The sequence below is a fragment of the Lissotriton helveticus genome, chromosome 8 (genome assembly GCF_964261635.1).
Source record: "Lissotriton helveticus chromosome 8, aLisHel1.1, whole genome shotgun sequence".
NCBI lineage: Eukaryota > Metazoa > Chordata > Amphibia > Caudata > Salamandridae > Lissotriton > Lissotriton helveticus.
This window is the reverse complement of record NC_136069.1, coordinates 732,250,299-732,264,103: the sequence shown is the minus strand read 5'-3', so window position 1 is coordinate 732,264,103 and position 13,805 is coordinate 732,250,299. Positions and strand designations below refer to the sequence as shown.

General features: G+C 45.9%; 1 protein-coding gene across 2 annotated transcripts in view; it reads right to left on the bottom strand.

Moving 5' to 3' along the window:
* Positions 1-3,031: 3,031 nt before the first annotated feature.
* The window catches only part of ANKRD10 (ankyrin repeat domain 10), a 118,438-nt gene continuing 107,664 nt past the window's right edge, over positions 3,032-13,805 (bottom strand). Inside the window, exons 4-6 of one of the 2 annotated variants that reach the window (XM_078657532.1) lie at positions 7,911-8,146; positions 6,409-6,504; positions 3,032-3,740 (exon numbers count right to left, since the gene is read on the bottom strand). In XM_078657532.1, coding sequence (XP_078513658.1) covers positions 3,244-3,740; positions 6,409-6,504; positions 7,911-8,146 — 829 coding nt within the window. In that variant the 3' untranslated portion in view covers positions 3,032-3,243. The remainder of the gene's footprint in view (positions 3,741-6,408; positions 6,505-7,910; positions 8,147-13,805) is intronic. The other variant, XM_078657533.1, reaches the window with a different exon arrangement.

The following is a 13,805-nucleotide window of genomic DNA, read 5'->3' as shown; positions in this document are numbered from 1 at the left end:
TGTACACGGCAGATCCAGCCGGCGCTACCCCGCCGGAGGTGGTCCTGGAACACTACGGCGGGACGCGCTTGCATCCCGACGTGGCGGGTAGGTTGGAGGAGCCGCTTTCACTTACCGAGGTGACTGAGGCCATCAAGGATCTGAACTTGGGGAAGACGCCGGGCCCTGACGGCCTACCGCTTTCTTTTTACCGGATCTTCCGGGAGCAGCTAGGTCCTTACCTCCTCAGGCTTTTTGCTTCCTTCGATGGTGGCCAGGGTCCCTCCCCGGACATGGGGATGGCGGAAATAGCTCTAATCCCTAAGCCTGGGAAAGATCCGGCGCTTTGCTCGTCATATCGCCCGATTGCGCTGCTCAATACTGATTTTAAAATTTACACGAAGATGCTGGCCAAGAGACTTGACCCCCACATGCCGGAACTCGTGGACCCTGATCAGGTGGGCTTCATCCGGGGCCGCCAAGGGGCAGACAACGTGCGGAGATTGGCACACTTGGTAGGGAAGGTGCATCATTGGCACATTCCGGCGTGCCTCCTGTCACTAGACGCTGAGAAGGCGTTTGACCGCGTGGATTGGGGGTTCCTCCAGGCGGTCCTCTGCAGGATAGGTCTCGGCCCAAGGATGGTAGCCAGGATCATGGCGCCTTATGTGGAGCCGAGGGCAAGGGTCAGGGTGAATGGGAGGTTGACAGATCCGTTTGCCATTGGCAGAGGGACACGGCAGGGCTGCCCTCTCTCGCCATTGCTGTTCGCCCTGGCGATTGAACCACTGGCGGACCTGATCAGGCGACACCCGGACATCTGCGGCGTTCAGATGGGGGGGCAGACCCATAAGGTGGCGTTATACGCAGACGACCTTATCCTCACTCTAACGGAACCGCAACGGTCCTTGCCGGCGCTTCATGAGGTGCTCTGTTCCTTCGAAGGCGCCTCAGGTTTAAAAATTAATCACGATAAATCGTGGGTGCTTAACCTCACGATCCCTCCGACCGAGGTTCCCCCCCTGGAGGTGCTGTGCCCCTACCGGTGGACGGACCAGCATATCCGATACCTCGGCCTCTCCCTGACTCCCTCTTTGAACGGCTGGTCGGCACTCAACTGGGCGGAATGCCGCAAATCAGTTCTCGCTGACCTGCAACGGTGGAAACCTCTTACCCCCTCGTGGCTGGGCAGATTGAATGCGGTCAAAATGTCTATCCTGCCCAAACTACTCTACCTGTTCCAATGCCTTCCTACGCCCATCCCTCTGCTGAAGATTAGAGCCTTGCAAAGGGACTGTACTAAATTCATCTGGGGGGGCAAGAGACCCCGCTTCTCCCAGACACTCCTCATGGCCCCGCGGGATCGTGGAGGGCTGGGATGCCCAAATCTGGTGGACTATTACTGGGCCACCCACTTGCGGTTTGTCATTGAATGGGGTGTTCGACGGAGTGAGAAGGGGTGGCTGCATCTGGACCGGGCGGTCACGGGTCGCACGATCTGGAACCTCGCTTGGACCCATAGGGCGGGAAGGGCCCCTAGCGCTTATTTGGCGGTTCCCACTAGAACGGTCCTGGACGTGTGGGACAGGGTGGCGGTGCGAAGGGGCCTGACGACTTTCCCCTCACCCCACACCCCCATAGAGGATAATCCGTGGTTCCCGCCGGCTAATCACACTACCGCCTTTCGCAGGTGGACGCGTGAAGACTGCAAAGTCCTTACGGATCTCTTTGACGGCAGCTCCATTAAGTCCTTTGGCCATTGTAGAGAGGAGTTCCATCTTCCCCCAGAGGCTGAATTACAGTTTCTGCAGTTGCGTCACTGGGCCCTGTCGGATGCGATGTACCCGGGGGCCACTCGGGCCTTCACCCCATTCGAGAAGCTGGCCCGCTCCGGTGCGGGCGCGAAGGGCCTTATATCAAAAATTTATCAGATTCTGCAACATCCTTCCGCACCCCCTGCACACCCGTATCAACGTCGTTGGCAGGAGACTCTAGGTGCTGATATTGACCAGGCGCAGTGGACCCGCCTCTGGAGGGATGTTCCTAAGGTGTACCGCAGTGTGCCGCAACAGGAAAATGCGTACAAGGTAATGACGCTGTGGTATTATACGCCCCAACGACTGCACAAGATGTTTCCCTCTGTGTCGCCCGGTTGTTGGAGATGCGATCATGTGCCAGGTGACTTCATGCACATTTGGTGGACCTGCCCAGTAATCGCTATCTTTTGGAAGGAGGTGTTGAGCCACATTCGGGGGGTGCTGGGATTTCCCCTGCCTGATGCTGCTAGCACGATACTGCTGGGACTCAAGCCTGTTGACCTGCTGGCCCTGACCCGCAGTGATTGGACCTTAGCGATGCAAATGTTGGGTGCCGCCAGGCAACTTATTGCTCTATACTGGAAGAAGGTGGAGGCCCCCCCTCTAGCTGTGTGGTTCGGCAGACTGTGGCATGTCATTACTATGGAATTGCTCTCGGCCAGGCTGCAGTCTCGCACGACCCGCTTTGAAAAGGTTTGGAGGCCACTAGTGGCTTACCTTTGCAGGAGCGAATTCGCTAGGAATATGCCCCCATCGCTGCGAGCATTGCAATTGGTGGAAGATGCGGCGCTCCCCTATGCTCCTCGCAATTTGTAACGCCCCCACTGCAGCGACTGTCTCCTCTACTTCCGCCCTACTCCTCCCCTGCTCTTCTTCTCTTCACCTTCTAACCTCTGCTTTCCTCTTTTGACGGCCTTCTCTTGGGCCTCTGGTTGACTGTTGGGCCCCTGAGGCCGGTTACTTGTTTCTGTTTGATATGTTTGCATTTGCCCGCTCCGCGGGAAGATTTGTGAGGCGGGGTATCACTGGGGTGTGCCGGGCAGCGCTTTTTGACCCCCTTCTTGATCGACTTCGTGGGATCTTGCTGGACTTTGATGTGCAGATAGATGAGTGCGATTGGACGTTCCGATTTATGCAAACTTCGCACCACGAATTCTTTCACGCGGCCGGCCCCATGAGGGTTGTAGGCTTATCGCTGTGTCACTGTGACCCTTTTCTTATGTGTGTCTCGAACTGAGGCTTAATAAACAGAAGTTGAAATAAAAAAATAGAGTATGAAAATTAAACAAAGGCTATGATAAGGCAATTAAGCATCTTCCGAATGGGCCTAGAAATCTGTCGATTTCAAACATTCACAAATGAAATGTTTAACGGAAAGAATAAGCAGTGCTACACAAGTTTAACTCCTTCAATTTGTGTAATACAGTAAGTTGTAACATATCTGAATTTAGGAACCATGGTAAAGATGGAGTGTACTCAGTATAGTGGCATCATATTTGTGTTCAACCTTTATTAAAGAAGAGTGTTCCACAACACTGCTGACTTCTGGAATGCATTCAGCTGTGTCACCAAATCCATGATAATGTCCATAGTGCAAGCTGTCTCCACCATTCTCAGCCCAGGAAGGTCTCTGGGAGACGCAGCTGCCTGGGCTTCCATTAAGATGCAAAGACCCACACATAAGTGAAGTAGCATGGTCTTTTTCAGGCTCTTGGGCAGTACTGCCTGTACTGTTAGCATTCCCATGTCCATTTAAGAAAGAAAACTGTGATTGTAGACCTCCACCATCTTGTTCTGTTGCCGTAATCCACTCGTTGTGACTAGGTTCCATTTTGGAGAACTGTGTTGTGAAGGTGAAGTCCAAATGTCCATTGCTGGCTGATCCGTTTGTCAATTCATTCGATTGGGTGCTACCATAACTTGAATCTGCATTAAGAAATACACCTGTCACCAAACATGCAAAGCAAGAGAATGGCATAAACACGTGAAGGTCAGCAAGTGAAGCTCAGTCAACTTAAGACGGTTCACAGGTCTACATAACAGTGCATGGCAGTGAGTTACATAATTTCTAGCAAGCTCTAACAGTAAATCATTGCTCCTAAGGTGCATCAGTGAGTGCATCAGTGAGTGCATGAGGCTGAAAGTTAGTCACTGACATTGAGATTCCTTGCCCACCCTTTTACAGAGATCAATTAGCAATACCAGACTGAAAAACATACTTGAACGAGATTTCATATCCTGCCAAGAATTCGAGTGGCAAGAGAAAACTCACAAAACTTCTTGGAGGCTGACCTGGTTTAAAGGATCAGATAGGAAAGGGTAACCATACTACACATGAAAAAAGGATAGTGGAAGAGAGCACGTATAAGACAGCTCAGAAAAAATAAATAGGCAGGACGAGAGAAAAAGGGTGGTGTTATCTGCTTCGGGGAATCCACCTTAAGTTTTAAGAAACTAAACAAGTTCAACATAATCTGTCTCCGCACCCACCCAAAAAAACATTAGGGATTAACTTTGCCTTTTTGTTTATAATGCATCAATGAATTCATCAAGGCCCATCAGATTTGCAAGTGAGATGAAAATCTGAACTGTTTAACTGGATGAGCAAGCAGCAGTATTTTAAAATATAAACTGGGACATTTGTAGCTTACAATAAAATCCTAAATCCTCTACATAAAATGCAGTTTGGTTTCCTCACAATTCGAAAACGCGAGACGTGCCTCAAAAAGGTTACAAATCCTCACAATTAAAGCAACTTCGGTTTCTAAAAGATTACGAGTAATAAATCTTCCTCAGAAACAAAAAGGTGACCTAGTCAAATACTGCCCCAAGTTTGAAAAACGCATCCGTTGTGAAGGAATGGAACACAATCAAGCAAGCATTCATTCAAAATTGAAGCAAACTATGTGATGGGACAGTAACGGATGTTCGAGAAAGGTTCAACTTGATCAAACTTAAGTTTATGCAAACAAAAATTGGTTCAATAAAAACAGAAGAGGGTTAAGATCACAGGCATTTCCAGAATCCTTACCTCAAACATGTGTGCCGACTTGAGGCATTGTATATTCGATCCTAAACCTTACCAAACAGGAGCACTTGTTGCATTAGGACGGTCTTTCAAAGGCTGAACTACCCCCAGCATCTACTTAATTGAATTGACATCCTTTTATGCTTTAACAAGGCTGCTGCTCTTTTCTGGCAAATTGTAAACCATGTAAACGAGACTAACAAAAAAGTATACTAATCTCTAATCACGTAACTTATCACCCAAGTGAGAAAACAAAAAAATACAATTTTCCCTTCAACTGAGTTGCAATGGTTAAAAACAGCATACACTTTTCCAATGGGGGCTTGGTTAGGTACCTCGCGGACTCTTCTTGGGTTCCCCACTCTCCACCCTGGGTCTAGCATAACCTTGATTGTTGTGGTGGCCAAGAGAGGGTTTTATTAGCTTTGAGCAGGCACTACCAAGACAGGCTCACACTCAACTGCTGAGGTTCACAGAGTCACACAGGACTGCAATGTCTGCCTCTGTTAATCTTTCCCACTAGTAACCAGACAATGTACTGAATCACAAGCTGTGTATGACTCCTGTCTATTTAAGAAGTACATTCAAGAACACCCCAAAGAGTTAAAGCTATTCAAATGTTCCTATATGTGGTGCAAATCAAGTCCCTGGTCTCACCGAGGTCGGGCCAAATAGAAAGTAGTATGCTCTTCTTGTAGGGCTAGGAACTCACTAAAATCTTTTATCTTAATTCGGTTCTCTCATTTCTACATAGACAAAATAACTGGAGAATTAATCCTTATTGGGGAATTGGTTGAGAGCAACAAAAAAGGCAAAACATTGCTGAGCAGCATCAATAATTTTTCATGTAGTATATGCCAATTACTCAAATTCGTTGTTGTGTTTTAAGGGCTATACCCAACCATCACACCAGCTTCCTCCTTCTTAATAAACTCCTTAGAACCACAGTACAATTTCGAAGTACCCAAGTTTCCTTTCAGTTGCCTCAAGCCCACTTCCAGCTACGACTACCTGAAAAATTCTCTAAAAGGCTCAAACTTTACATTTTTTGATATTCTGTAAAAGGGCATCTCAATGCACTGACAAGAATAGATTACGTTGATAAAATATATATATATTTTTTAATCATACAACTGCAGTACTTCCATTACTTAATCTTTAAGCGAAGATATGAACTCCCAAAGGCAACATACAACAAAATCTACACCCTATATCAGAGCACAGTATGTATATATATATATATATATATACACACACACACACACACACAGACATGGACTGAGAATCAATTACCTTCTATTTTACCCTGTTGGAATAACCTCTATTCTAAACTATAAACCATTGCTTTTGTGGTAGTACAGCAGGTCGAAACAGGTCATCAAAAGTACCAAAAAGAAGCCCAAGGGCATTTGTTCAGTTAGAAATAATAGGCATATTGATTGATGCAACGGCATGGTGTTTGCATGGCAGAAACTGTATATATTTCGGTTTCATTTGGTCCAACAGAAGAAACGCTTTTTTGGAGCCTGACATCTTCCACCATGAGAACATTGCTGCTGCCATTGAGATTCGCTTCTCCCCCACCTGATACAGCTGCATTTTCTGTTTCTATGTGCATGTCCTCTTCGTCATCCACCAGCCCTTGGTTCACCACTGATGAAAAACCGTTCACGAGCTCAGCTGCACAAAAAACAAATTTATTAAAATCTTTCAGAATAATGAACACAAATTAAACCAGTAAACTAGTGGACTGCAATTTACAATTGAGTTACAAACTGATGTATTTGCCCCCCTTAGATGTTAAGTAGAGTACAATAAAAACACTGGGCCCGATTTAAAGTATTCGTGCACAAAATTCTACTTTCGTACTCAGAAAAAAGTCACATAGGGGAAAGGCTAACTAATCGCATCTCAAATGGGATTGGACATTTGATATTCCACATATTTCTGATTTGTAAATCCACAATTCAGTAAGAGTTTGAAGACGTTTCGTGGTGGGTCCACTAGAAAAAGTTGCAGAAAACAAACTTGCAAGTTAGGGTGTACTCGAAGATTACCTACATAGGAAACACACACAGATTTTTATAGCGAAAGGAGGCAGCACTGTACATCCACCAAAAGTCCATATGCAGAAAATACTGGTGCATTTCAGTACTCTGTGATGGAAGCCAATTTCTAAGACCGCTCCTAAAATTCTTTGTCAACTCAAAAAAAGTCAGATATTTGCATAAACCTATGAGTAAACCTACTGGAGCAAATTTCTAGTTTGGTTAAACTTTGGTTAATTGAGCACTCTCACCAAGTCATTTGTTCTCTTACAGAAAAAAATAGGGTGCAAAAGTTGAGATTTATTCAGTTATGTGACCCAGTTCCAGACTGTGACACCGCTCTACTATTCATAAATATGAGCCCACTTGTCTGTGTCACCAAGCATATTCTCATAACTCTTTCAGACTCAAAATATCGCTAGTAAGTATAAAAAGACCGAAGACTCCAAAAGATGGCCTCTTCCGTTACAAAACTAAATCCTTCACTTTTTAGGAGAGTTTTATTGAAGCAATGGCAGTAGCTTGACCGATTCATCATGGCAAGCACACTACACAGGTAGCATTTGGTATATAATAAGCAGTCACAATACTGCCTAGAACAAACATTATTTTTAAATGGATTTAAAATTCTATGGATTAAATGTGAAGTGTGGAAGGGAAACCATCACATTCCTTAACAAAAAAAATACATTGGACTCAATTACTGAAAATGTATACAAAAAAAGGGGGAGGGCACGATATATGTACAATAGATTGATTGATCAGGTTACATCTACTTTTTATTAACGTTCGAATATAAATGATTGCCAATCCGGTAAGAGGGATCCCTTTGCTCTAAACACCTATGCTTCCTCCCTTTGAGCCGAAGTTTGAGGTCTCAGGAAGTGAATACCATCTACAGTCAGCTCAAAGTGAAGACACTATTGGACAGCTACCACTGAGAAAGGTTGGACTGCTTTTAAGATTGGCATTCTACACCTTTGCCATGCTCCTAAGCCTAGCCTGCAGCACACTGTTTTAAGACGACAACAGTCTCACCTTCTGTACGGGCTCTCTTAACTCCAGAAGACTCAATCTGTTCAAAGGACCTCTTTCGGCTAATCCCACCACCAAAAGCGTTTTGGGAGATACTCTGGTGAACACCATTGGAAACGCCATTGGAATAGAATCCGTTCAGCTTACAGTTCTGGAGGTTTAAGAGAAACTGTGCACAGTCTTGGAAGCCCTGGGTATGTGCTAGATCTGCTGCAGTCAGGCCACTGGCATTCCTCAAGCTGTACAACAGAAAAACACTAAATTACATACAATCATTGGCCACGTTGGCTTCTCACATTAACTAACTGAAAAAGCATCACAGCTATACAACAATTTACGATTACCCTTAACTGAACTTTCTAACTTCTAGACAAAATACTGTCATATACTACGAAGGACTTTACGTTACTTTAACATCCCCCCTTCCCAGTCTTAAAAATCAATGGCATCTTACAGATGACAGTCTGAAGCACCTGTACTTAAGCATGCCCCAGGTATCACATCAATTGAAGTCACCCCAGGCTTAGTTCACTAAATGATTCACAAGAGTACTTTAATTTACAAACATTTAGGAAATGGTACATGACATTCTAAAAATGTAACAAATATTGTACAATAATAAAGATTTTATCGAAATCAAGATTCTGCAGTTTTTAATAAATGGTTACACATTGCTCTCATATTCCAAAGCTGTGACATCATAAGTAGTAGACTTAAACTCACTGAGACCATCCAAAAGTAGAAGCTGTTTGAAATGTGCAAAGAAACGTGATAAGTATTGTTATAACTTCCTGTATTGAAGTTTCTGATTACGGAAGTTTCCTTATGTAAAGTACAAGCGTTAATGTCAAAGATCTAGGGCCAGATGTAGGAAGGCCTTTACCGGTCGGTAACGGCCGATTTCGGCCGTAACCGACCGGTATTTGGGTTTTGAAATGTAGGGGACTTTACAGAATCGGTATATTTACCGATTCGGTAAATATACCGATTTTGTAAATCAATATGTAGGTGGCACTGTAATCAGTGCCACAGGCCCTTACCGAATAGTTATTTACCATGGAATACTATTCCATGGTAAATAACGAATTCCAGTGTACATGCACATCTGTGCATGTACACCTGTGCCATGTGGCACACAGACATGCCCTAAGGGCATGTTTGCGTGTCACATGGCACACAAGCCCGAAACAGGGGTGCAACAGGGTGTCAAAGTGAGACCCTGTCCCCCTTGTAAAATCGGTATTTTTACCGATTCGGTAATTACAGAATCGGTATCTGCCATTGAATCCTATGGGCTTCAAGGCCCATAGAATCAATGGGAAATACCGATTCGGTATTTACCGAATCGGTAAATACCGAATCTTACAGATTCGGTAAATGTAAAAGAAAATTTACCTACATCTGCCTACTTCTAATTTACCGATTCATAAATACCGATTCGGTAAAATTCGGTATTTATGAATCGGTAAATTAGATTTACCTACATCTAGCATTTTAATTATTTTTATAATTAGATCGCTTCCGAACAGGCACACCAGAAATAAAATAAATGGCTCACAATATTCCTCCCCATCCGCCACACCCAATTACAGTTTTGCCCAATCCTTTTTGCAACTATTTTAAATGCACCAAGCACAACATTCAAAACAGGCAACCTTCCTAAAGGATGAAAATACAGTATCACGAACTTCTGAAAAGTGAAATGAGAAACTAGATGCCAAACCTTTGTGTAACAAAATCAAACATCATGAATTACAAAACTAGGACTTAAAATGTAAAAACAGAGAATAATTAAAAATTGATAATATTCAGCAAATGTAAAACATATTAGGATGTTTGTGAATAGCTGTAACTTGCAGTGATAATGAGATCACCATTTCCAGGTAAACTCTGAAGAAACTGAAGGTCAAAGGAAGTCAATACTAAAGGGCAGAAGAACCCTTGAACATTAAAAACACGCAAGATCAAGTGCTAATCCTGATGAGGTCCTGAAAAGAAAAGGGGATAAAACGGCTACTAGTAATAGACCAAAGACCTAAAGCGTAAACTAGTCTTTTGCAGGCAGAGCAGCGTAAACATAACAAGAAAGAGTCTGGAATGCGGACGTGGTCAAATAAAGCATAACGCTACTTTAAAGTAAGAAGGCAAAGTCATGAATAAAGTTTGGCACAGAGTGGAAAGATGGAAGGGCATATTTACCATTTAACCCCTTCGGGGCTGATGACGAGCTCAGCTCGTCATGAGCGTAACCTGCCGTGCGCTCATGACGAGCTGAGCTCGTCATGTTACGCGGTAATTTGAAAATTACCGCGTACAGCGGGAAAAGCCGCCGCATTGATGCGGTTAATGAACCATGGGTTAGCAAAGATGCATTCTAAAGACAGTGGGGCAAAGAAGAAACACAAATATTGGGCTTTCGAGGAGGTTGCAATGTACTTTTCCCTAACCAAGTTGTAATTGCATCAAGGAAACTGGTGCATGCATTAGGATTTAAACTCTGCTTTACAGCTGAAGCCAGTCAACAGCAACAACTGAGAAACAATGGCTCTATGGCCCATACAACCCAAGAACCCAAAGCATGGGTTAACAAAACTACCACAGAGGACAGGTCTATAGTGCAACAATAATATCCTTTACTTTTTTGCAGTACCGTCTTTTCCGATGGCGGCTAAACGAGCACCTGATAAATAAAAAGGAATGAGGTGCAATTTAACATTTGTTTGTTATAGCAGTTGTAACTGGACAGCAGACTACTCTACCCTTCCAGGAAGGCTGTTGGTTCCCAATCACACATGCTCCGTACTCTCGCTCGCATATCTCAGAGATGTGGCCTCCGCATAAGTGCAGCCTTTGGTACTTTCCATACCACCTTATTCTCTCTGTGCAGGGAGTCACCTATTTAGGTTAGTAAGTTAGCAGAATCATTTCAGATTTACTGCAAAATACCACCAAAATCTTTCTACAAAAGGGACTAACAAATAAATTGCATGCGTTTTAGATAGTGGAAAAGTAGGAATGCAGGATCAAATTCAGCAGGATATTGTTTTGGAGCATTTTCATTCGATGTTTTTCAAACCTTTTCAGGATTTTCAGACAAATTGCAAGGAGATTTGATAAAGCACTCGAACAGGATCACCTCCTGGATGAAACTGAAATAGGACTAACTTGGAAAATCATGGATTTACAATGAGGATTAAAATGTGTAAACCTGTGGGGGCGTGGCTGCCTGCCGACCAAGATGGCCTCACACGAACGGGCTCCGTTAGCAGTCAGTGAATAATCACTCTAGATCTGTCGCCATCCGACTGGTACTTGGCTAAATAATGCCTAATTGAGGTCTGAGCTGCCCAGGCTGCGGCCAGAAGCACCCCGTGTGCAGAGGAGACGGTGAGGAGCACGAACGGCCTAAGAGATGAGAAGGTGCGGGGCCTGCGTATCATGGCAACCCTCTAAGGTGGACTGACCAGAAGGAGCAGCACTGCCGATCCTTTCTCCTGGCGTGGTGACCGCAGAGTGTGAGCCAGCAAGGCAGTGGGGGGCAGAGACCGGGAGATGCGGAGGAGTGAGCTCGAAAGCAGATTGTACCGGCGCCTTGGCGGCAGCGCCCTGTTCCCCGGTTGGAGGCGGATTGGAGCGCCCGTGCCCAGCGGAGTTGTGGGATACGTTTGGCATGCCAGGTGGAGAGATCGGAGTGGCGCTTCTCCCGTCACTCCTGACCCACAGTGTGCTACAGGACTCCTCAATAGGAGGCTCGCAAAAATTGTGTTGCCTCCTTTATGTGGCCTCGAAGGGAGCCGAATCGGGATGGAGACCTCGACCCACCAGAGGGGCCCAGAAAGAGCTTGAAGAGGCAGAGTGACTGTGTGGCCTGAGGAGCCCGGCATGAGGGAGATGTTGTCCATCCATAGAGAAGGAAATGAGGGGATTCTCCCCCCCCCCATATCCTACAACTATACCCCTGTCCTTTGCTGCAACACCTGCTACAGCAGTGAGGACTGTTGGCCTTGCCCTGAGGCGCCCCCCATTCCCCCCCTTGAACATTGTGTGGACTACCTGGCCAAGGGGCATGTGAATTGTGTCAGTGAGACCATTGCCTCCACCCAGATTGGTACAGCAGCCAGCCTGGACCCCTGGAGTCATGATGAGGGACAAGGCCCCCCCCCCCCCCAAAGACAACACAAACCAACCAGAACGACAAATACACTGTCAGCTTGACCACGTTCGGGGGCACGGTGGGGTGACAACTCTGAATGCAGTCAGGGGGCGGTCCCTGCCCAGGAGCCCTCGCTGCGTGCAGATGTCCACAACACTGCTGAGAAGATCTCCATGGCCGAGTCACAAATAGAGGGCTTAATCTCCAAAACGAAAAACGTAGAAGAAAAAGTGGCCACGCTCACTAAGAAAAATGGCACTATTACGGTCCACCTTGAAGACCAGGAGGGCCGTGCCAGGCACAATAATATCCTCATGGTAGGGGTTCCCGGGGGTGCAGTGGGACAATGTACAGATCTCTTTCTCAAGACTTTCTGCCCAAAAAAAACTATCAAACTACTTTATGACAGAGAGAGTCAATAGGGCGGTGGACCTCTCCCGCCTCGGCTGGATGACACCGCCCCTTCCCTACCCCACGCACAATCATTTTGAGAACTTGATCATTCGCTTTTTTCCCCAGACTTCACCCTTCAGGTGCAATTATTGCGCCGAAGATTTGAGTCAGCCAAGGAAGCATTCCGGGAACGAAACATCAAATACATGATGCTTTATATAGCCAAACTCAGAGTTGTCACAGATGAAAAGACATTGTATTTTATGACTCCCAAGGAAACCTGCGACTGGTTTGAGGGCGGGAACACAGTGCGACGGAGAAGGGGTCGTGACCACGGAACGCCACCAGTGACAAAAGATTCAGGGCTGGGCTGACAGGTGATCCAGACAGCCCGGGATCCTGCAATTTGCCCTGAGGAAAAGGACTTATACCAGACACAGACCTGTGACACTGGCAATACCATCCAGGTTTCTGGGGTTCGGGAGTACTGAACGGTCCTGTCGCCTGGCTGACGAAGGAGATATTTGATCTAAAGTATAATTTACGTCGAAAGTTCATAGGAAAATATGAGCACCTACTGCTCCTCAGAAGGGGGGGGGGGGGAGAGAATTGTGTTATGTTGTTGGCTCCATCACAGTTATATGCAAATGTTGGGGCGACAGGCACTCTGCAAGTTGGGGGAGATGGGGGTTTACAACTGAATACGAAGGGGGGGGGGAGGGGGAGTTGGGGAAACTGGGTTGTATAGTTCTGTTGAAATGTTTTGCCTGAACACGAATACACTACACACGCAGGCGAAGGTCGGGATCTAAATGCAGATAACTTCACGCATGGAGTTGGAAAGTTAATGGGCTGGGGAACTAAATTAAACGCACTGTAGCATTGCAATATTTGAAGCAATATTCCCTGGACCTCATTCTCCTGCAGGAAAAGCATCTTCAAGGAAATTATTATAAGGCCCTGGACCGTTTTGGCTGCATGTTACTGGCACATGTTGGTTATACCTCAGAATCAAGGGGGGTTGGTATACTAGTGAAGACTATGCTGGCGTTTCCCCCAACCCACATGTGGTGGAATGATCGGGGTTGCTACATGGCCCTCTTGGGCACCTGGGAGGGTAGCACCTTAAACCTTTGCTCTCTATGTGTCCCACCAAGACTGCATGCTGCAGCCCCTCCTAAAAATCAGTGCTGTGCTTTTAGAAACTCCTACAGGCACCTTGCTGCTGGGAGGAAATATGAATGCTGTTATGAGCCCCGAGATCGATAGGTTGAGCACAACACATACAAGATTGGATGAAAATGTTCTGCCTACCTTTGTGTCCGCCATGGGCACGGTGGACCTGTGGAGGA